Below are 22,856 nucleotides of genomic sequence, written 5' to 3' on the forward strand. Positions count from 1 at the left end.
TGAATCATAAAATAAACGTACAGGATTGGGACCACACTTTACATCAGAGTAATAATAATAAATGGGAACAAATGGCAAATCTCCGTGTGTATTGCATGTAATAAAATATTTTTTCATAACCTTTTTTGGGGACAAATGTGCTGATGTGCTGTATGTCAATTAAAGTGCATGTCTCACTATGAGACAAGGTTCAAAATGTTTGCAAGACAGTGTGCAGAGGAGTTTAAAGACATGGTTTTAACGTGAGTAGCCACGGAAGGAAGGCTTCATGGGTCTGAAAGTACTTGGCTAAGACTTCGAGGAGATGAGATGACTTTTCAGACACAAGGCTACCAAAAGGAATTGGGAAACCGTGAGTTAAGTTTAGATCACCACAAGAGAAAGTAAACTTGACAGAACCACAGCGTACTCTTGAATGAACGGCCACCCTAGGACTAACTCTGCTTCCTGAATCTTGCAGGAACCACGCAACCACATACAATAAACAAAGTCTAGATCTCCCCGCTTGGACGCATTCTCTATCTCTGATGCCACAAGGAAAACTTTTAGCAGAGCTGTTCTTGTGAGGTACACCACACTGAGGTGATGCAAAAGATCCTTCTGTTCAACTGCTTGTTCCAAATATTTATGTGTTTAAGAAACCACATTCTTAAAAGGCCTACAGATAAGTACCCAAGTCCACACGTCGTTCACAGTGACTCCCCCGCACACTTGGATGAGATTATTAGATACAATTGTGTCTTCTAGCCCACGTGTGCTCTCTGAGCTCTATTGGTCTCCTACTTATTGGGGGGAAATTCAAGGACTCAGGACAACGGATTTATGTTAACATTTTAATGTGGATACAAAAGGAGGAAATAAGAAGAATCAAAGCAGTCAGGGTGGCCTCCAGAGAAGAGGAGCTGTTGTTGCAGGAGTCTTGCGAGTTAATGAGAATTCACCCGGGACTCCAGAGGGGCGGGGGGGGGGGGGTGGTGGATAAAAACTCTTCCTTTGCAGCTGGCCCTCTCCCTCATTTGTTGCTCCAATAAGCAGTAATTAGGTCCTGAGCTAATGGTGTCAGCTGATCTGCCGTTTTTAGGCTAGACCCAGAGGAATCTCCATGGAAACCCTGCTGGAGTCGTCCCCCCACCTGGATGCTGAGTGCTCCTTTCCGCCACCTGGCTGCCGCCCGGCCCCGGCTGCCTCCGCCCGCCGCGAACCTGCAGCCTGCGGCGCGCGCCCTGCCCCCGGGATCCCTAAATGGGACAATTCTGCCCGTGACGTCAGCGCCCAGCCGTCTCCACAGAAACTTTTGTCCCGTTGACCAATCAGCGCGCTTGGAGAGGGCCGGGGAGGTGGGGGCGGGAGCGGAGGGGAGCGGGAGGGGTGCGGGTGAGGGGAGAGGCGAGAGGTTTCGTGTGTGCGGAGCTGCTCGCGCTCTGCCCGGGCTGTCAGTCCCGGCTCCCGCCGCCGGAGACCTTCCCAGGGACGCGCGCCCCCCCGCGCCCCGCACCCCCTCGCTCTCACGCACGCACACCCTCCGCCTGGCCGAGCAGGAGCTACTGACCATTTCGCGAGCGCCGGGACCGGCTGCGGCGCAGGGGGCACACACACGGCGTTCCCATTCGGGGCTTTCGTTCCGGACACGACGACCAGGGGCGAAGGTGGGCTGGGACGCGCGCCGGGCGCCGGGCACCGGGCCGCCCGCCGGGCACCGCCGCCTCCCGGGACGGGCGCGGGCCTCCGCCGAGAGTAGAATAAAGAGGAGCGGCCGCAATCGCGGAGCGCGGAGGACGGGGACTCCCCCACTCCCGGCCCTTTGGCGGACGATGGCGATCCTGCGTGGAGGAGCCGCTGGTTGCATCTGCGTGAGAAGCTCGTGCCCAGGAACTCACATTTGGCTCCTCTGAGCGGTGGAGGGGTGCCCATGACGTGGCAGAGGGGACACAGACGCCCGAAACCTCCTGTGTGAACTGCAAACTGTAACCAAGCAAGGGGGGGGGGGGGTGATTTCTCGGTAGATCTCATTTCCACGCGCAGGGCTTCAAGCATCTGCATCACAGACGTCCTCCTCGGCCTGTGCCCGGGTCCGCTGGCGCCACGGGAGTCCTGTCTGAGGACCCGGCACCCGCGGGGCGCCCTGCCTCCACCCAGCGGCCTGCCTCCGTCTGCCCGCACCTCCCCGAAGCGGAGACCTGTGCGGGGCCCCACTCTCCCCGCCGTGGAGCGACGGCCCCGTCTCCACGGATGCCTTTTGCCAATTCTGGGACTTACCTCCCGGAACCTATATGGGGGCTGGCATTCAGCCTCAATGCCTCGGAAGAAATGGTATTTTAAGCCGCTTCAAAAATACCTTTTAAAAATGTCCTGTGCAGCAGGATTTGATAGGCTTACCCACACGACAGGTAAGAACTTTCTCTCCTCCTAGTGTCTCAGCGCCCCACGCAGGGGAGGCCGAGGCGGAACCGGGCCCCGGAGGAAGGGCGGCCGGGGGCTCCGAGCTCCGAGGCGCCAGGCCGGGCGGCTGTTCTCCGGAGGCGCAGCCCTCCTCCCGGCCCGCGGGGCCCAGGCTTCAGGGGCGCACGCGGGGAGGCGGCGCTGCGCGCACCTGCCCAGCCCAGGACGCAGCCCAGGACGCAGCCCAGGGGCGAGGCGAGGCCAGGCGAGGAGGGACCACCTGAAGTCAATATCGGGATTTGTAATCAACCAAGGAATGAGATTTTAATTATTCAAAACCCAGCTCCTCCGGCTCGATGCTGGTGGGATGGTCCTAGTCGCACAATTTTAGACCCATCGCGGAGGAGGAGAGCGTCCGAGCCGGCCATCGCCGCCGTTGCCGACGGACCGGAGGAGACTTGGCCGCACGGGGCACTGATCACGGGTGCCTGGCCGGACCCTCCGCCCTTCCCCGCCCCGAGACGGGCTCCGGCGGCGGCGGCGGCGGCCGGGACCTCGTGTGCCCGCATCGTGGCGGGGGCCGCCTTTTTCATGAGCCCGGGGTGAACAGGTGCGAAGCGCGCGGGGAGCCTCGGGCGGCCGCCCGGCGGGCGCGGGGAGCATGGAGAGCGAGCGCGACATGTACCGCCAGTTCCAGGACTGGTGCCTCCGGACTTACGGCGACTCGGGCAAGACCAAGACGGTGACCCGGAAAAAATACGAGCGGATCGTGCAGCTCCTCCACGGCTCCGAGTCCAGCTCCACGGACAACGCGAAATTTAAATTCTGGGTGAAGTCCAAGGGCTTCCAGCTGGGCCAGCCCGAGGAGGTGCGCGCGGGCGGCGGCGCCAAGCCGGTGCTCTACGTGCCGGTCAAGACCACGGTGAGTGCCGCGCCCGCCGCGGTTGTTTGTCTGCGGCGGCCGCCCTGCGGGGAGGGGGCGCGGGGGGGAGGGGGGCGCCGTGAGCCACCGTTGGCTCGTGTGCCCCCTCCCCCCGCAACCCCCTCCCCAAGTCGCCCCCACTCTCAGCAGCCAGGCGGGTCCCCCCCCCCCCACCCCGCGCGGAGGCTTTGTGGTCCTTTATTTTAAAGCGGCAGCGCCGCTCCGAGCCCGCCGCCCGCGCCTCGCGTGCGCCCCCGCTGCGGGCCGCGCTGCCGGCGCCTCCTGCCTCCGGCCCGGGCTCGGGCGGCGTCCCGCGCCCCCGGTGCGGGGCCATTGTCCCGGGTCCCGCCGGGCGCCTGGCGCGTGTCCGCCTTCGCCGCCGCGCGTGCAGGCCGCGCCGGAGCCCCAGCCGCGCGCGCTCAGCGCAGACGATGCTGATCGATAGGCTGCGGTGTCTCCTTATTGGTACACAGCCCGAGTGTGGCGCTAGTCGTGCCCGCGGGTCCCCTCCCCGACACGGCCAGGCTTTGTGGTCACGGAGCCGCCCGGGAGGCGCGCGGCGGTCCGGTCGCCGCGGTGGCCCCCGGAGATCCAGCCCGGACCGCTTAGATGGTGGATGCGGTTCTGGGATCACGCCTCCCCGCCCCCACCCCTGCCCCGCGTCCCCTTCCACAAATAAAGGCGCCGCTGCGCGCTGAGCCACAAAGAGAGATGGGCCGGGGCGCCCGCAGACGGGGCTGGCGGTGGTGCCTCCTCCGGGGATGGCACTAGCCTCGGGGCCGCGCCGCGCTGGGCCCGGGCGCTGCAGGGCGCCGGCGCGGGGCGCCCAGGGGGTCCGCCTGGCCGGGCGGCCGGGAGCGGCGGCGGCGGTTTCCTTTGAGAGAAGATGGGAACCGGTAGGATCTCAGATCAGATCCCCGAGACCTCGCTCTCCATCGCGCCACGGTGGGTACCGGCCCGGAGGAGGGCGGGGGCGGGGGTCTGGCTCCGGTGCGTTTCTGCCCGGCTTTGGGGCTGCGGGAGCGTGGCTGCCCGTCCTCCCTCCGGACGTAACGGTTCCCTGCAGCCTTCCTGGCGGGCGCTGGAAAGGAGGGGCGTGCAGAGCCATTCTTCCCTCTCCAACGGCGCATGTTACATTGGAAAGAGGCACAGGAAAGGTTTTCCCAGGGGCTCTTGGAGGACTCTTTGGAAAAGGATTGGTGGCTTCCCGAGGTTGGGTGTAGATATCTGAGGGAAGTGTATTTGTTTTGGAATTTATACGAGAAGTGGAAATGAAGGTGAAGGGAGACACAGCAAAGTTCTGCTGTGTTGTTGTTGTTTTTTAATGTTGTTGTTGGAAGTTTCCAGGAAGTCATCTGTAAATGCAGCTTGCTTTAACGTGTGGCGTTGCTAAAGAAAATGCTGAGATTACTGTCTTGTCTCACTGAACAATGAGGGGGAGAGGGCCGTGGATTAAAACTGAGGATCATTTACAGCTGGATGAGCCCGAAGTCTGTTGTAGCCAATGAAGTGTTTTGATTAATTTGTATTAGGAGGAGCATTAAGAACCCGATTTAAAAAAACAACAAATTATTGTTGGACAGAATTGGAATTCAGAGCATCAGACTGTATTTTCCTTTGGGCAATATTGAGGTAATTAAGTGAATAAAATAATTGTTTAAGATCTATTTACCTAAATATGATTTAATAATATTGTATATGTTTTTTAAAACATTGCTAGCTGGGAAGTTTGTTTTTAATTCTTTTCATGTTACCTGCTGATAGCTTCCCCTGGTCCAGTAAGTTTATACTTGCATAAATTTGGTTATATCCACTATGTATAAGACATTAATTAAACATTCTAAATAATAGAAATTCTGTAATGGTTACCGAGGCACTGAGATACACATGGATGCCAGTAATTCAAACCAGCATTCTTATACTCAGATACACACATTTTTCATTCGAAAATTAATGCAGAGTTGTTAAAGAATTACTGCTAATACACCTAATATAGCGTAACAACTCCTGGGTTACGAATGAAGAAAACATTTTTTTTTCTCTTTTCAGTAAAGATTCCACATATTTATGGGAGAAAATGTAATCCATCAATTGATATTCTTGATTAACAGTTTCCATGGAGTATTTAAAAGCCCTGCTCTTCATTCAAGCCTGTTTTGAAATGTTGAAGAGGTGTTTAATTCATGACTCTTCTGTTGCTCTTTATGAAATTTTTATGCTGCTCCAGACAGAATCATAGGCTCCTCCTTCTCTGAGAGACAGCCAATCGTCATTTCAACAAGTTAAAAAAAAAAATGGTCCCTTTTTAGCCAGTGTTTCCCCACATCTCAAATTATTTCCTCCTTAGAAATACCTTGATTTTTTTAACAGCCGGAGTGCAATCACCAGAGAATCAGAAACCATATTTTCTTTTCCTTCAAAGGCATACATGGGTTGAAGTAAAATGCTGTATTTGAATAGTATTTTAAGTAGACTGAGACTCATTCCAGCTCCTTGAAGCTGGCTTGCTGTCAGTGAGAGAGATTTGCACCTGAGGTTGCTGTTGGTAATTAGACATCATTACTGCTGAGAAAAGGGAGAGAGAGAAGGGGAGAGGACAGGCTGTGGCTAATTAACTACTTGTGTTTAATGAAAGAAAGGGAGACTGATAGCAACTGGGAGGTTGGCTGTACTAGGAGAGAGCAGACACCCCACACACAGTTAATTGAAACAATATCTTTCAATCCAAAAGAAGCTAGGCTCTACCTCTTATTTTACCCAAAGAATTTAGAGGTAGCGTTGAGAATATGCTTTCTTCTAAAGCTCATATTTAACCGATGATAACATCAAGCAAGTGTCAATTGGCTTAAAATAAAAAATACGTAGAATACTGGAAAAAATAAAAATGCCCTTTAATATTTGTCCTGGCCGTGGCTAACGCTGAGAGGACATATCTCTCACTGTTTAGATTACTTTGTGGCTGAGGAGATACTGATTGGTCACCAAGCAACAGCATCCTGCAACTCAGCCATTTTAGGCCTAGGTGGGACCTGTTTGAGTGTGCACGCAGGCGCACACGTGTACACACACACACACACACACACACACACGCAGCTTGTGGAGCATGGCATCTAGGTTTTTTCCCATACTACCACTTTTATTTTTACATGTTCTTTCACTAAAGGTGTCAGGAATTTAGAAGAATGGCATGCTGAATAACTAACTTGTAATAGTTCTGTAAAAGATATAGCAAGTTTCTGACACTGGTTCCAAAAAATGTTTAATCAGTGATCATTTTATTTTATTTTATTTTATTTATTTTTTAAGTATATTTTATTGATTTTTTTTTTACAGAGAGGAAGGGAGAGGGATAGAGAGTTAGAAACATCGATGAGAGAGAAACATCAATCAGCTGCCTCCTGCACACCTCCTACTGGGGATGTGCCCGCAACCAAGGTACATGCCCTTGACCGAATCGAACCTGGGACCTCTCAGTCCACAGGCCGATACTCTGTCCACTAAGCCAAACCAGCTAGAGCAATCAGTGATCATTTTAAATTAGCATTACTATGGTTACTCTAGTTTACAAAGTTAAGAGTTCTAGTTTAGTTTGTTTTTAGCAACTTTTTGTCTTGATGGACATTTTTTTGTTTTTCTGGCAGCAATTAGTTGAAACAGCACACAATTTAAACTACCAAAACACATTATACCACTTGATATTATGAAAAGTAAATTTGGAAAATCACCAGAAAACTCATTAAGGCTTTCCATTAGTCGTGTGACTCACGCATTATAGTGTATTTGTAAAAAGCCCCCTACACTGTATAGAGCAATAGGAAATTTGGTGAACTCGCATTTTTATTTGTTTTCCAATCTTACTCCAACAGGCTAATGAATATCCAAACCGTAAAATCAGGTAACGTGAGTGATGCTTTTCGTGACCTGTGTGTGTAGGGACAGACACTTGCATCTAATTTTTGCCTTTCATGTATTTTTCCCTTCTATTTATTCCACTGGGGAACATGAAATGAATTTTTTATCCAGAAAGGAAAATGCCTTATCTGTAGTATGCCATTTAAAAAGGCTGATTTATTCAGTTCTGCAATCATGTAGCCGTAGATTTCACATTGTTCTTGCTGTGCATGCTACTAATTGTTACTGTACAGTAATTAGAATAAATATTCATGGACTGTTTCATGTACAGTTACTGGCTTTTTGTTTGTTTCATTTTCTCTGTTTTGGGTTATAAATTCTTGAGGCTACATCAGATGGAAGGAAATAATGCCTCATACAGAGTCTGTATACATCCTACCTGGCCTAACTTCATGCCTAAGGCATATAGCACATATATTAGGCCTTGATCTGGATCCTATAGAACTTCCAGAAAACAGAGCTGAGGAGCAGCACTAGCTATGTATTAGGAGACGTTGTATCTATGACAGAGACAAATCACAATTGTAGTCACTGAGACATAAGGGAAATTTTGCTTATCCCCTGATAACGTTCACAGTGGGCATTGCTATTGATAACTGATGCATTTTTCTCTGCATTTAAAGTGTTTAGAGACATTCCCTACATAGACTAGGTCTTTGGAGTCAAAAGATTCCCGTACGAATCTCAGCAATGTAGGTTATTAGTTGACTTTAGTGGCCCCTTATGAGTTGCACTGAGGAATAAATTGTGAATGGCAAGTCCCTAGCACAGCGCCTATGTAAGGCTCTCAGGGAATAGTGGGTACCTTTACTAGAGACCAGTTTGGCATGTGCCGGGGTTCTTGTTCCAGCATTAAGAAGTGTTCAGCAATCTGGAGAAAGGCTGTGCATAGATTAAGTAAGAGTCCAAAGACGAAAGATAATTTTGAAAGGCATTGGGGGTCAGAGGAGCTTCAGCTAAAGGAGCTAAAGTTCTCCTTGTCTCAGGACACTTGCTTTTTATTAACACAATTTGTCCTAAGGCAAGGTGGAGATAATACACTTCAAAGGGTAGGGTACAGAAACATTGTCAGATTGGGGAATAGGCTACGGCTATTCAGGTGTTTGGCCAACAGGAGGCAATAACATGTCGATTGAGAAGCTCTGAGCTGTCTGGCAGCAAACACTCATCCTATTCAGGTTTGGGGGAAGTGCCTTTCAGCCATTCTAACAGGTGATTGCATATGTGACTCAGCCCTTGTTGAGTCCCCAAGTTTCATCAACCTTTTGATGAAACTCTTGTAATTATGACATGCTGGAATTGGCTTCTGGCAGGCAGGCATGAGAATTAGGGGTCAAGAGGCTTGTAGATATAACTCACCTGAATATAAGGAGGAAATCAGACCCTATTAATCTATCTTATATAATGAAAGGCTAATATGCAAATCAACCGAATGGCAGAATGACTGGTCACAATGATGTGCACTGACCACCAGAGGGGCAGACGATCAATGCAGGAGCTGCCCCCTGGTGGTCAGTGTGCTCCCACAGGGGGAGCACCGCTCAGCCAGAAGCTGGGTTCATGGTTGGCAAGCACAGCAGCAGTGGCGGGAGCCTCTCCCGCCTCCACGGCAGCGCTAAGGATGTCTGATTGATGACTTAGGCCCACTCCCCATGGGGAACGGGCCTAAGCCATCAGTCGGACATCCCCCGAGGGGCTCCCAGACTGCGAGAGGGCACAGTCCAGGCTGAGGGGCCCCTCCCCCGAGAGTGCACGAATCTATATAAAAGCCTAAGCAACTGAACGACCAAACGACCAGTTGCCCAGTTGCCATGATATGCACTGACCACCAGGGGGCAGACGCTCAAGGCAGGAGCTGCCACCTGGCGGTCAGTGCACTCCCACAGCCAACCTCCTTTGGCCGGCCAACCTCCTGTGGTCCCTTCCCTCAGCCGGCCGGCCCCCCCATCAGCCTTGATTGGGGGCCTGGCTGGCCAACCTCCCGTGGTTCCTCCCCCAGGCTGGCCCTCCCATGGCCCTGATGGGGGGGTCAAACCAGACAACCTCCCATGGTCCTTCCCCCCCAGCCAGCCGGCCAACCTCCCATGGTCCCTCCCCCGGCCAGCTGGCCTCCCAATTGGCCCTGATTGCCAGCCAGGCTGAGGAATCCCACTCATGCACGAATTCATGCACCAGTCCTCTAGTATATGAAGACTACCCCACACTTATTTTCTATAACATCAATTCTCTTTTAAAATATATTTTTATTGATTTGAGAGAGAAAAGGAGAGGGAGAGAGAGAAACATCAGTAATGAGAGAGAATCATTGGCTGCCTCCTGCATGGCCCCTACTGGGGATTGAGCCCCCAACCCAGACATGTGCCCTGACCAGAATCGAACCTGGGACTCTTCAGTCCACAGGCTGATGCTCTATCCACTGAGTCATACTGGCCAGGGCTGATACCAATTCTTGACTTTTCCATTGGTTCCTTGTCTTACTAGTAACCACAGTAGGATGAGGGGCAAGATTCAGCACTCATATATATTGTTTCTAAACCTCTTGTGCCAGCTAAGATTCAACTTTTAAGTATCCTTAAAAGTTTAGACCAGTGATGGCAAACCTATGACACGCGTGTCAGCACTGACACGCGTAGCCATTTCTGATGACACGCAGCCGCATGCCGAGGATGAAACATTTGCTGCTCCTGAGGATGAAACATTTGCGACTAGAGTCTTGGAGTTAGTTTTTTCCTCAAAGTGACACACTACCCGAGTTATGCTCAGTTTTTTGGCGAAGTTTGACACACCAAGCTCAAAAGGTTGCCCATCACTGGTCTAGACTTTCTGCATAGGATAAAGGAAAGATGAAAAAGCAGATACAAGGATGTGGCAGCAGAAGTTCTAAGAACTTCAATCCTGTGTAGAGAGCATAGAGACTTTTCCCTAATAGCTGTTGTATTTGCTAAGACTCTTGATATCTAACCAGGAGATATGAAAGTGACTCTAATACGTTTTAGATTACATTCATTTTCATAATACTGGGATAACAAGATAAAATATACTTTGGACACATAGATGGCAGGGTATAGATTTTAGAACAAGATTTAAATCCTAGATTTGATATTTACTGGAGCTAGGAGTTAGGGGAAGTTTCTTAAAGATGCAGTTTCTCTTTGTGAATGTCAATAATAATATTTATCTAACTGGCTTTGAATAAGAATAAATAATTATAATTCATAAGCATATAGCATAAACCTAGCACATAATAAATGTTAAAACATAGATACTCTTTCAAATATTATTAAGAAATCAAGAACACCATGATATAATGAAAATTGGGTATATGTTATAAACTCAAAACATGGTAACAAAGAGTTAAAATACTATATATATGTGTGTGTGTGTGTGTGTGTGTGTGTGTGTGTGTATATGTATTATTCAGCTATTTTTTCCTGCCTACTTCATTTTTATAAAATAAAAATGACTTTGTAAAACCGGTATATTCCCATTATATAAAAAATCTAAGTGAAAAGGAAATAAAGTTGAAAAGTCATACTAAATTGCCCACCTAGATATAACCACCATTAACTAACTATGAGTATTATTATAGATGTCTCTCTAAAGATTTATACCAAAGTATTAGATATAACAATTGATATAATGATTAATATGGACAGGCAGAAATAATTTTCCAAACCTGGTTGATAATTAGATGCTAATTTAAGTAAGAAGAATAAAAATATTAACAAAATGTAACAAAAGAGAGACATGAAATTCAAAAAATTGCTAATAGAAAAATACTTCTTCCCAGGGGTATTTATTTCTGAAGTTAATGGAAAAGATTAAGAGATGGAATTATTTTTACCTATACATTTCAATGTTATACATATCATTGACTTTCTCCTATGGTAGATGAGGAACAAGCCTATTTCACTTTCTACCTCCTTGTTACTTCCTATTTATATTGTATTACATTTATTATAGTATGATTGTTTTATATTTCATTGTTTTTATTATATTTATTATATCATAGTATCTCTCTATATATAAAAGCCTAAGCAATCATTCGACCAGTAGCTGTGGCGCGCACTGACTACCAAGGGGCAGAAGTAAATAAAACATCCAGAGCAAATGCTCCAACCGGTAGGTTAGCTTTCTGCTGGGATCTGGCCAATCAGGACTGGGCGAGACTGGCTGGACACACCCTAGATGAATCCGTGCACTGGGCTGATTTCAGCCAATCCCCGCAGGCCAGGATGAGGGACCCCACCGGTGCATGATCAGGCAGGGAGGGACAGCAGGAGGGCTCCAGGGCATGTCCAGCCAGGCTCGCCCAGTCCCGATCTGGGCCTATTGGGTCCAGCCGGCCAGAGAGGGACCCCACTGGTGCACGAGTCCGTGCACCGGGCCTCTAGTATATTATAATTGTTTTTACTGTCAAGTATTTTTGTATTTATGTTATAGTATATAATTTAGTTCTTACAATTATTTTTCCTTTGTCTTAATTTCAATGCTTATCCATTCTTTGGCCTGGGTTTCCTTCCTTCTGAATCGTTGATTTGATTCATTACTTGATAGACTGTCATTACTGATTTAAAAAAAAAATCTCAGGAATGTTTCATGTGTTCTATTCTTTGAGATCTGTCTGCAATTGAAAATATTTTTCATTTGCCTTTTTTTTCATAAAGTACAACTTAACTAGGTAAACTCTTACCCTTTGCAATAGCATGGATGAACCTGGAGATTATTATGCTAAGTGAAATAAGCCAGTCAGAGAAAGACACATTCCATACGATCTCACTTATACGTGGAAACTAATGAACAAAAAAACTGATGAACAAAATAGAACCAGAGGCATGGATACTCAGAACAGACTGACAGCTGTCAGAGTGGGGGGTGGGGGGGGGAGTGGGACTGGATGAAAGAAGGCAAAGGGATTAGCCAAGGAACATACATGCATAACTCATAGCCACAGACAACAGTGAGGTGATGGTAGAGGGAAGTGGGGGTAAGGGATGGGTAGAGGCAGGGGAAAATAGGGACATCTGTAATAGTGTCGACAATAAAAATAAAGTTAAAATGGATGAATAAATATTTAGGGATGATATTAAAATATACATTTTTGTATTTGCTTATTCAATAGGCCAGGGGTCCTCAAACTCTTTAAACAGGCGGCAGTTCACTGTCCCTCAGACCGTTAGAGGGCCGGACTATAGTTTAAAGAAAACTATGAACAAATTCCTATGCACACTGCACATAGCTTATTTTGAATTAAAAAAACAAAACGGCAAAAACACCCGCATGTGGCCCGCGGGCCGTAGTTTGAGGATGCCTGCAGTAGGCCATCTCGTATACTCTTTGGGGTATACATATACGAATTTGGAGACAAGTCTTCTAATCCATAGTGAAATATTGCTTCACAGCAGAGCACTGTGGTTAAGACCTTACACTTCAGCTAAATATGACCTCCTCTATTACAAGGGGTTCCTCCGTTCTTCGCCTGCACAATATTGAAGTGAGATCTAAGCCATTCCAACCTGTGACATCCACAAGAGAACTAATGCACTTGGTGTTGGTTCGAGGGAAGAGATTTCATCCAAGGCCTATTCAGGGAAAGGTGCCCAGTTAAGAGCTGACGTGTAGGGTACAGTGGGAAACGAGGTTGGAAAATTAGGCTGGGGAAAAAAAATGATGCAAACTCTTTTCTGCCATGTTCAAAAGTTTGGACTTCATTCTGTAGGGAGTGGCAGCTACTGAAAGTGTTTAAGCAGGTATGTCACGATTTAGGTCTTCTTAGACGTAGAGGAGAGATGTCTCTCAGTGGTTTATGTTGCAGAATATAAATCAGATGATTAAAGAATAAAAGTTAAATAGTTCCATTGACTCAATATCATGTTTGATCTATAGTTATAAATAAATGTTATGTGGGTATTAAAATCAAATTATCAAGCAGTAAATCAATGTAATTCAATACTTGATGTTGCTGTGTAATTGAATCAGCTGTACAGATGTCTTCATTAATTCAAAGAAAATATTAAAAGTAAGATTCTATAAAACTTAAGAAAGAATAGATTTAAAGGCACTTAAAAAGAACATGTATGGATCAATAAGTGGATTTTAGTTTCGTTTGGTTGGGGGCCTAGGAGAAATAATTGTTGACCTCTTAGTTGTTACTACATCAACAATTGCAAAGACTTCCCAAAGAAATCTTTCTGAAAACCCAAGTAGAGAATTCTATATAGAAGGCTTACTCAAGCACAGACCTTCAAAGTAAAGTGAACGTCAATTGAAAAATTTCTTAACACATGGAGTTTATTCTTTAAGGCAATATTCTAAATCTTATCCCAAGTTGTTTCTTGTTGTTACTTTGATTTTATATCCACGTGTCTGTCTCTGCCATTAAGAGTCTTCCCCATGGTTTTATACTTTGTGGTAAGCAGGATTCTACAATAACTCCCCCATGGGTGTAGGTGGAACCTGTGAGTATGATGAGCTATGACTCCTGTCTTTCTGTCGTGCTGTCTGGTAGGTACCATTTGCTTTAAGAAAGGGGATCTTTCAGGTGAGTCTGACTTAGTCACACTAGCCCTTTGAAAGAGAGCTTTCTTCCTGGCTCCAGGCAGGATAAGCGAGAGGGTAGCAAAGCCTGAGATGGATTCAATGCAAAGAAGATTCTCTGTTGTTGAGATGGAAGGGGCCACGTGGTTAGAGCTGACATTGCTGAGAGCATGCTTTGCCACAGCTAGCAACACAGTGGGGACTCAAGTCCTACAACCACAAGGACTTAATTCTGCCAGCAACACAAGGGAGCCTGGAAGTGGATCTTTTCCTAGTTGAGCTTCCAAATAAAAATGCAGCTGGCTGACATCTTGATTCCAACTTCATGAGGACCTGAGCAGAGGACCCATTTGAAATCTGCCCACAGGAATTGTGAGATAATCAGTTTGTGATGTTTCAAGCCACCCAATTTGTCACGATCAGTTGTGTAGCAAAAGAAAATGAATGCATAAGCGTTAGGCATTAATTTTCCCAAAAGCATTTGTGCAGTTAAAGCAAGTCTACTTGTTAAGAAACATATTTGACTTAAGATTATTTTTGGTTTAAAATACAGCTGGGAACAACTTAAATGTTCTTTTATCCTAATGTGTTGCCATTTTTATAGTTTTTGATGAGACAGTCATCCATAATTTAGTAAAATATATAATAGTTAACAAATAATTTGAAATATTTAATGATGGCATATATGTTATATATATGTAATATATAAATCACCTTTATTTTTCTTCTAATGTTTTAATTTTAAACATTTTTATTTTATTGTATTTCATCTATCTGCTAAATAGAACACAATATGGCCTACTGTGTTATCTTTTTGATGAGAGTATGGTGACAGATGAGGCACATATCAGGAGATTATTATTCACATAATTATATTAATGCATATTTAAAAGTTTTTAAAAATATTTTTTGATTTCAGAGAGGAAGGGAGAGAGAAAGATAGATAGAAACATCAATGATGAGAGAGAATCATTGATTGGCTGCCTGATTGAGCCAGTAACCTGGCCCTGCTCCTTACTGGGAATCAAACTGTGACCTCCTGGTTCATAGGGCTGATGCTCAACCACTGAGCAACACTGGCCAGGTTTAAGAATTTTTGAAGACAATACATAGAATAAACTATAACAAAACATAACATTTGTTCTGATCTATAGAAATAACCATTCTATAATTTTATTTTTAAATAATTATCCTATATAATAAAAGGGTAATATGTAAATAGACCAAATGACAGAACAACTGAACAACCAATCAAAGCGTAATATGCTAATGATATGCTAGGGCTGCTCAACTGCTCGCTATGACGTGCACTGACCACCAGGGGTGCAGACAGTCAACTGGTCGACCAGTCGCTATGACATGCACTGGCCACCAGGGGATAGATGCTCTGACCGGTAGGTTAGCTTGCTGCTGGGGTCTGGCCAATCGGGACTGAGCGAGATGGGCTGGACACGCCCTGGAGCCCTCTTGAGGTCCCACGCCAGCTTGATCGTGCACCAGTGGGGTCCCTCAGCCTGGCCTGTGCCCTCTCGAAATCTGGGACCCCTCAGGGGATGTTGGAGAGCCGGTTTCAGCTCAATCCTGCAGGCCACTCTCCTTGGGAGGGCGCCAGATGCAGGGCTCATGGCTGGTGAGTGCTGCTGTGGCAGCGCGAGCCTCTCCTGATGGGGACTGATTGGGTGAGAGCCCACAGCAGGCTCAGTGGGGCCGGGATGAGCAGGAGTGGCAGGTAGGAGCTTCAGGTGGTGTTGGACTGTGGGTTTTGGCTGGATCCCTATAAGCCACCCAGAGGGACCCCGCCTGTGCATGAATTTGTGCACCGGGCCTCTAGTTTTAATATAATACTATACATTTTAAAGAATACATAATCTATGGGAGTAGAATATGGAAAATAACCATAACAGGTTGATCTTTTTCCATTGTTAAGATGTTAGAGGGAACTGGAAATGAGAGAGAAGGAAAACTACTTTGATTTTCTTCCCTTTTCTCTCTTTGAGGTTTATGCAACAGGCTCTTCTGTCCACTCTTCCTGATTTTAATCGGGTTCATTGTGGTAGTTCTTCTCACGGCTACTGATTTTCCAAGTGCTTGGAACTGCAAGAAAGCTGGAAGGTTGAGGAGAAGAGTCAGAAATAAGCCCAGGAGTTGAAAGCTTAACGTGGGTAATAACGAGAAGAAATAACCTGTCATAGATAAGGTGACCAGATAGGGACTTTTTTAAAACGCCGTAGGACGCGGGACAAATTGTTAAAAATCGGGACTGTCCCGCCAAAAGCAGGACGATCTGGTCACCTTAGTCATAGAGGCAGAGCGGGTGTTCTCAGTAGCAGTCATTCCGTTTCTTTCTTCCTTTCTAAAGTTATAACGCGTTTTCAGAAAAGATCACATGGCTATTTGTGTCTCGTCGTTCGGTATGGAGAGAGTAGTCATTGAAGTGAGGTTGGTCGGTGTTTTTTGAAGCTTTGCTGATGTGGTTGGAGTTGGGGTTGGGTGGGGGAGAATAGCCCCGGCCTGAAGTGAGGAGGCAGCCTTTCCCTGGGTGTTGAGAGGACCTAACTGCAGTTGCCAGATGGTGGAGGGTTTAGGCTTTAATCTAGGGACGTGGGTCACGACTGAGTGGCACATGTTAGGATCTAGTGTCCTAGCTGGGCCATATTAGTACTGTGCTGTAACCAATTGACCTAATTAGGTGAGGTTTTCAAATCTAATATCAAAGGTTTGTTTGTATTGCAGCTGTGGGCCGCTGTTCTCCTGCTGGTCTCTGCTGGCCTGCTCCTGGGTGTTTACCTGAGGTCAAGAAATGAGTTTTGCTCTCTTTGTTAGAGCTCATTTTTCTCTCTGAGAGCTACCATTACAAAACAATTCATTTGCTGATGTGATTGGCCTCACTTACTTGGAATATGTTAATTTAGAGTTAGCGTGAATTTGAACAGGGGTAGAATGCCACTACCTTGAACTACCTATTAAAGGAGGATTTATCTGCAAATTCATAATTAATAAGATATAGCAAGGGGGCATGCTTATCTTCTATAATGAGAAAAAAACTTTCCCTTAAACCAGCTCTATCCTCAGATAAACAATTCATATGTCCAATTAATCATAAAATGGCTTTCTACTTAGTACAGTAGGTGTTATGAATTAAGTTCCCTTTAGCTAATTTGCATTACTGTGTTTGTTGCCAATGCATAGAGCATTAAGAGTGATGTGTTTCTTGGAACTTCAAAATAAGGAAGATAATATATCCCTCTAGAATTAAAAGTTTAAAATAATCAAAGTTAAGCAATTCAGTGATATTTAAAGTCACTTTTAAAGTGACAGAGCGGGGGGGGCCCTAGCCGGTTTGGCTCAGTGGATAGAGCGTTGGCCTGCGGACTGAAGGGTCCCAGGTTCGATTCCGGTCTAAGGGCATGTACCTTGGTTGCGGGCACATCCCCAGTAGAGGGTGTGCAGGAGGCAGCTGATCGATGTTTCTCTCTCATCGATGTTTCTAACTCTCTATCCCTCTCCTTTCCTCTCTGTAAAAAATCAATAAAATATATTTAAAAATAAATAAAGTGACAGAGCGGCTACCAAGCTTTAAGATTGGATGGTATCTTGCATGAAAATATTATAAAAGCTCTCTTAATAGAGCATCACTAGTAAATGAACCAAAAATCTCTCTTCTCTCTACAGCATACTGATTCCCAGGGTGTGGACACACTCATGCATAGTAGTCCTCCCTGTAGTTACTTGCAATTTGTGCACATAAAATTGAGTTGTATGCAGAGCATTGGTTATGTTCTTTCCATGCCTCTCTTTGCTAGTGTCATTTGTAAGTATGTGATTTAAATATTTCATAAACTATGAAGTGATTGCAAGAACTTAATACTTTATAAAGACTCACATGTGAATCACTGAAAACAACTGGGAAAATAGGGGGAAAGAAGGAAAACAGGTTTCTACTCTGCCTGGATTGCTTCTCGTTCTCCTTTAAAGTAACTGAGACTGGAAATCAGAGCAATGACTATTTAAAGAAGGCTCCAAGCGGCATGTCCATCAGCAGACGCACATTGAAACACCTTTGTCCTATCTCAAAAGTTTAGACAAAAAAAGTTAAGCAAATAATTATATGTAATATGTATTAAGTGAAAACTTGATATTAAAACGTGTATTTTATGGCTTCCAGCTTATTGGGGGTGCAGAGCAGATGTCTGTGGATGACCTGCTGCTGCTCCCCCATGCTGCCAGCAATATTGAAATCAACGCTCATATGATCCAACCCTGTCTCTGCTTAATTGGCTCACGTAGTGACAGGCAGCCCGGACCCATTGCTTGTCTGGTTACAGATTCTGGCGACCGGGAAGGGGATGTAAGCAGGGGACTCCTTGGGTGAGTACTGGGGATCCCACTTGCTGCCTGGACCGGGGTTTCTCGGGGCTGAGGCCTGGACTCTTATTTGCAGCACCGCCAGGAATTTTCCTGTTCGGAGTCCCAGCCCCAGCCTCAGCCATGCCCGTTGTCTCACCTAAGACGTAAGTTGAATCAAGCGTTTTTGTATGACAGGAGGAGGAATCAAGCGTGTTTGTATGCTCCCGCTCGTCTGGGCTTCTTTGTAAGGAAGCACGTACTGTGTATGGCACGGGAGGCATTTCACTGCCTCTCCTCTGGGCGAGCCCGATCAGCTCCGGATGGTAGGAGACCTCCAGTGGCCCTTGGCCTGGTCTCCAAGCCCTTAGTCTGTTCCAAGAACACCATGCAGGATAAATGCCTCAAAAAACATACACATAGGGGTATCATTTTCAAATTACAGAAAACCCAAGATAAAGAAGAAAAAAAATCCTGAAAGAAACCAGAGGAATAAAATACCTTACCTATATCGAATCAAAGATCACAATGACATCCAACTTCACAGAAATAATGAGTTAAGTAAAAAAGAAATATCTAAGGAGTTATAAAATTGTGTTTTTGTACCATATATGATTAAATCACAGTCATTCAATTTAGAGGAAATAGTCATTCGTTGGATATTATTTCCTGAACCTTTAAGTGTGGCTTCTCTAAGGCAAACTCAATGTGACATAAACTATTGCAGGGGAAAAGTCTCTTCCTGAGTGATTCTGTAAAGGCCAAGAACTCTTTCCATTTCTATGGGAATTCACTGCCAATTCCTGTTCTGCCGTGAAAGGCTGACATAAATCTCCAGAGAAATATTTGCGTGAAGACCCTAAATGCCTGCTGCGAACATCTACTCAAAATTCGTGTTGTATTGACAGTAGTTCAGTGATGGCAACTTCTCTAGGACAGGCCATTTAGCTTACTAGTGTTATTTAGTGAATTAGAGTGTGTTCTCAAACCAGTTTGTGATTCTAACTCTGTGAATCTGACTCTAATGGTTTAAGATGTGAATGTGTGTGGTTTCCAGTCCCAACTGGCTCTGAGGAGCAATTTCCTTACTTTGATTAAAACAAGATGATGGAGTCCTTGTAATCTAGTTGGCTGTCCTTGGTACTTCTTTGCGCACGCATGCAAGCAGCCGTCTCCTCCTAACTTTAAGATTTCATGAACCAGATACAATAGTAGAGATGATTTCTCTGTGTCCTAGAGGAATATAAAGGAAACACTATTTTCAGCAAGGACATTTCTGAAGGGAATCTGTTATTTAATAATAAATGCATTCTTTCCAAACATAAGAAGAAAACAAAGGTGCATGACATGGTGCATAATGACCTTTTTTTTTTTTGGTCAGAAAATGAGATTTTATTACCTTTTCTGGGTCTCCGTGAATACATCTATTTCCTGTGTGGTCTTCCATAGTTATCTAGTTTTTTAAGTGGGAAAGTTGGGTGGGGATTAGATTGGAGATTAGAAAAATAAGTTCATAATATATGGGCAGAGGTTTTTAAAAAACAAAATATTAATCCACGTTTGCACCTGATGTCAATGTCATGATATTTCACCTAACTGGAGTAATGCTAGCAAGGAATTCCAGACAGGGAGACACTTATTAAGGTTTCAGATATCTTGGCTAATGTTAATGGAGAATAAAATGCATACAACCACTTATAAAATTGGCATAATTGGCCTCAATGCAATGCCAGCATAAAAGCTTATTTTGGTACATACAGGTATACAGCTAAATTGCATACGTCTTGGGAAAACTAACGTGCTTTACAGACACTGAGACTTAAAGGAAAACCTGGTGGTATGACTTTAAAAGAATACTATCTATCAATAGACATAAAATTTACACAAGCTCAATTTGGCCTTTTCATTATTTTGCATTAACAGAAGCATCAAGATTTGCAACTTCTGTTTTTACTTGGCTGCTGGGATTTTTTCTGTTGATAAATATTAATTTGGTATTTGTGACTCATCCTTAGATTATTCTTTTTATTAATTTCAGCTTCGAGAAAGAGTAATTTGAAAGGGCATATACAGGTCAGAAATAAAATCCATAAAATTTGCATTTGAGAGAAAGGATGCAGTCATGCTTTAGTATTTTATAAAAACTCTTTCAATAATTTCTGGTAAAGTGCCATTTTCAATATTATTTGTAAGATTTTACACAAACCTGTAATCACAAGAATCTGGTAAGTCATTTGAAAATCCCCTTTTCACGGTAAACTTCTGTTAGTTTGAATTAATTAGGTTGGAGTCAGTTAAAGATCTGTATGTTAAGTCTTAGCTCTTTAAAATATATTTGCATTTAGGTGTGTAATCTCTATTAAATTACATGCAAAAATAATCTACAGTCTTATTCAAAAACTGCTGAAGCTGAGAGAGCTAATATAGTAGCTTTTGGAAAATGATTAAGATGGGACAAAATGAGTAACATATTTTAAAATATATATATATATATTTATTGATTTTTTACAGAGAGGAAGGGAGAGGGATAGAGAGTTAGAAACATCAGTGAGAGAGAAACATCGACCATCTGCCTCCTGCACACCCTACTGGGTATGTGCCCACAACCAAGGTACATGCCCTCGACCAGAATTGAACCTGGGATCCTTGAGTCTGCAGGCCAACACTCTATCTACTGAGCCAAACCAGTTAGGGCAAGTAACATCTTTTTATGGAAAATTAAAAGATACATAAGTTTAACAAAAAAGTTGACTACATTTCTTCTTTCTTCTTCTACCTGCTTCCCTTAATAGTCAAAACAGTAAATTTCAAAGAGCTACACACCCATGAGAGCTCTTTGTGCAGATGCCAACAAAGTCTTCTGAATACGTTTAGGTAAAAATCTAGCCAAGATTTAAGAGCTTTAATAGACTATCTGGACATAGTGGAGAGATTTACATACGATGTTCTAGCACAGCATAATACACAGCGCCTCACTTATACAAGCGAATAATTGCAGAAGAAAAGTGACGTGTGTGTGTGTGTGTGTGTGTGTGTGTGTGTGTGTGTGTATAGATGAAGTCTGAACAATGTAGGGTAAATTAGGCACATCTAGACATGTGGCAGACTTATGGACAGCCCCCCGACCCCCATTTCTCTCTGGCCCATCTCTGCTGGCAGAGCCTGCTCCCCACGTGAAGGTTGAATATGCTTGTATATTTGCTTTCCCAGCTTCCCTGTAGCTAGGGCATTGGAATAGAAACTCAATCTGGCCAGTGGAAGCTAGGGACAGTCTTTTGTGAGGCTTCAGGACAGTTAGTTTTCCATCAGTAAACAAAGAAAAAGTGTAAGACACTCTTCGTTGCTGGGAGCGGTGGTGTGGACCACGGGAAGCCTGGGCTCCGGAAGCCGTCTGCCAGTCGCCAGAGTGAGAGCTGGCGTGGGGTGATGAGAGGAGACCCATGGGAAGCACCTACTTGGAGCAGAATAACATCTCCTTGACTCAGAACCAAATCTGGAACAGCATTGCCCCCGGGAATTTTTGTGTGCAAAAATATTAATTGTATAAATAATTTAAGACAGCTATTTTGCTTATTACAGCAAAATCATGTTAACTGACACATGTCAATTGTTCTCATTATATTTAATATGTGCCTGTGTATATGATGTAAATCAGTGAAGTTATTAGAATTGGGTACAGATGCACTCAAGTATTTATGGCATTTTCTTTCTTTTTTCTTTTTTAAATATATTTCATTGATTTTTAACAGAGAGGAAGGGAGAGGGATAGAGAGCCAGAAACATCGTTGAGAGAGAAACATTGATCCACTGCCTCCTGCACACCCCCTACTGAGGATGTGCCCGCAACCAAGGCACATGCCCTTGACCGGAATTGAACCCGGGACCCTTGAGTCCGAAAGCCGACGCTCTATTCACTGAGCCAAACCAGCCTCGGCTATGGCATTTTCTTTATCTCCTATGTCCAGAGCCTCCTGAAACTGTATCCATAGTGAAATAGCCATATTTTTAGGAAAACAAAGCTAAACTTGGGTTCTCATGTCTGCGCTATGATTGCAAATGAGTTTGTTAGGTTATTCAGTGATTATTGAGCAGTATCTCCATGCTTTGCAATAACATAGGATACTTTTGATACAATGAAGCCTGCTTGGCTATTTGGCTTTTAGCATGGTTTTGTAACTGCATATAAAACAGTTTTACATCATACCTATGTATAAAATATCACATACAGTTGTTTTAAAATACAAAGTAGTTCCTATAATATATTGATGTGAATGGAGTCATACTACATTTTTAGAGTGGGAAATAAATATACAACCATAATAAAATGCAAAGTAACTTTGAAGTTATTGTCAAAACATGGTTACATGTATATTTAAGTAAAATGTTAATTAAGTTTTAAACTATCAAAACCTAAAAATGCATTCACTATTTTGTATGTTAGCAGGGTCTTTGGACTCTTTCCTTGCAAATTCACTCAGGTTATGAGTGTGTAGCTCAAGGAGGAGGAAGAAACCGTGACTCCCTCTAAACGGATAAATCCTACCAACAATTAACAGCACACATCTTACTCGTGGTAACTGGGTCATTCATTTTCATACGTAATGGACAGTACATCCATTCATACAAATATTGAGTATGTGAACATAATAGAATTGTACTGAACTTAAACTTATTTGACATTTATTTATGGAAGAGCATTTGAGAGGTATAAAAATCATTTATATCATTTGTCCAGTTGCGTTACATTTTAAGAAACTATGGT

At 44.6% G+C, this 22,856-nt stretch overlaps 1 protein-coding gene across 2 annotated transcripts in view; it reads left to right on the plus strand.

Moving 5' to 3' along the window:
• Positions 1-2,839: 2,839 nt before the first annotated feature.
• NOL4 (nucleolar protein 4) overlaps positions 2,840-22,856 on the plus strand; it is a 223,304-nt gene continuing 203,287 nt past the window's right edge. For both annotated transcript variants that reach the window (XM_008148318.3, XM_008148319.3), the window contains exon 1: positions 2,840-3,301. In XM_008148318.3, coding sequence (XP_008146540.2) covers positions 3,041-3,301 — 261 coding nt within the window. In that variant the 5' untranslated portion in view covers positions 2,840-3,040. The remainder of the gene's footprint in view (positions 3,302-22,856) is intronic.

Source organism: Eptesicus fuscus, chromosome 12, assembly GCF_027574615.1.
Source record: "Eptesicus fuscus isolate TK198812 chromosome 12, DD_ASM_mEF_20220401, whole genome shotgun sequence".
Lineage (NCBI taxonomy): Eukaryota > Metazoa > Chordata > Mammalia > Chiroptera > Vespertilionidae > Eptesicus > Eptesicus fuscus.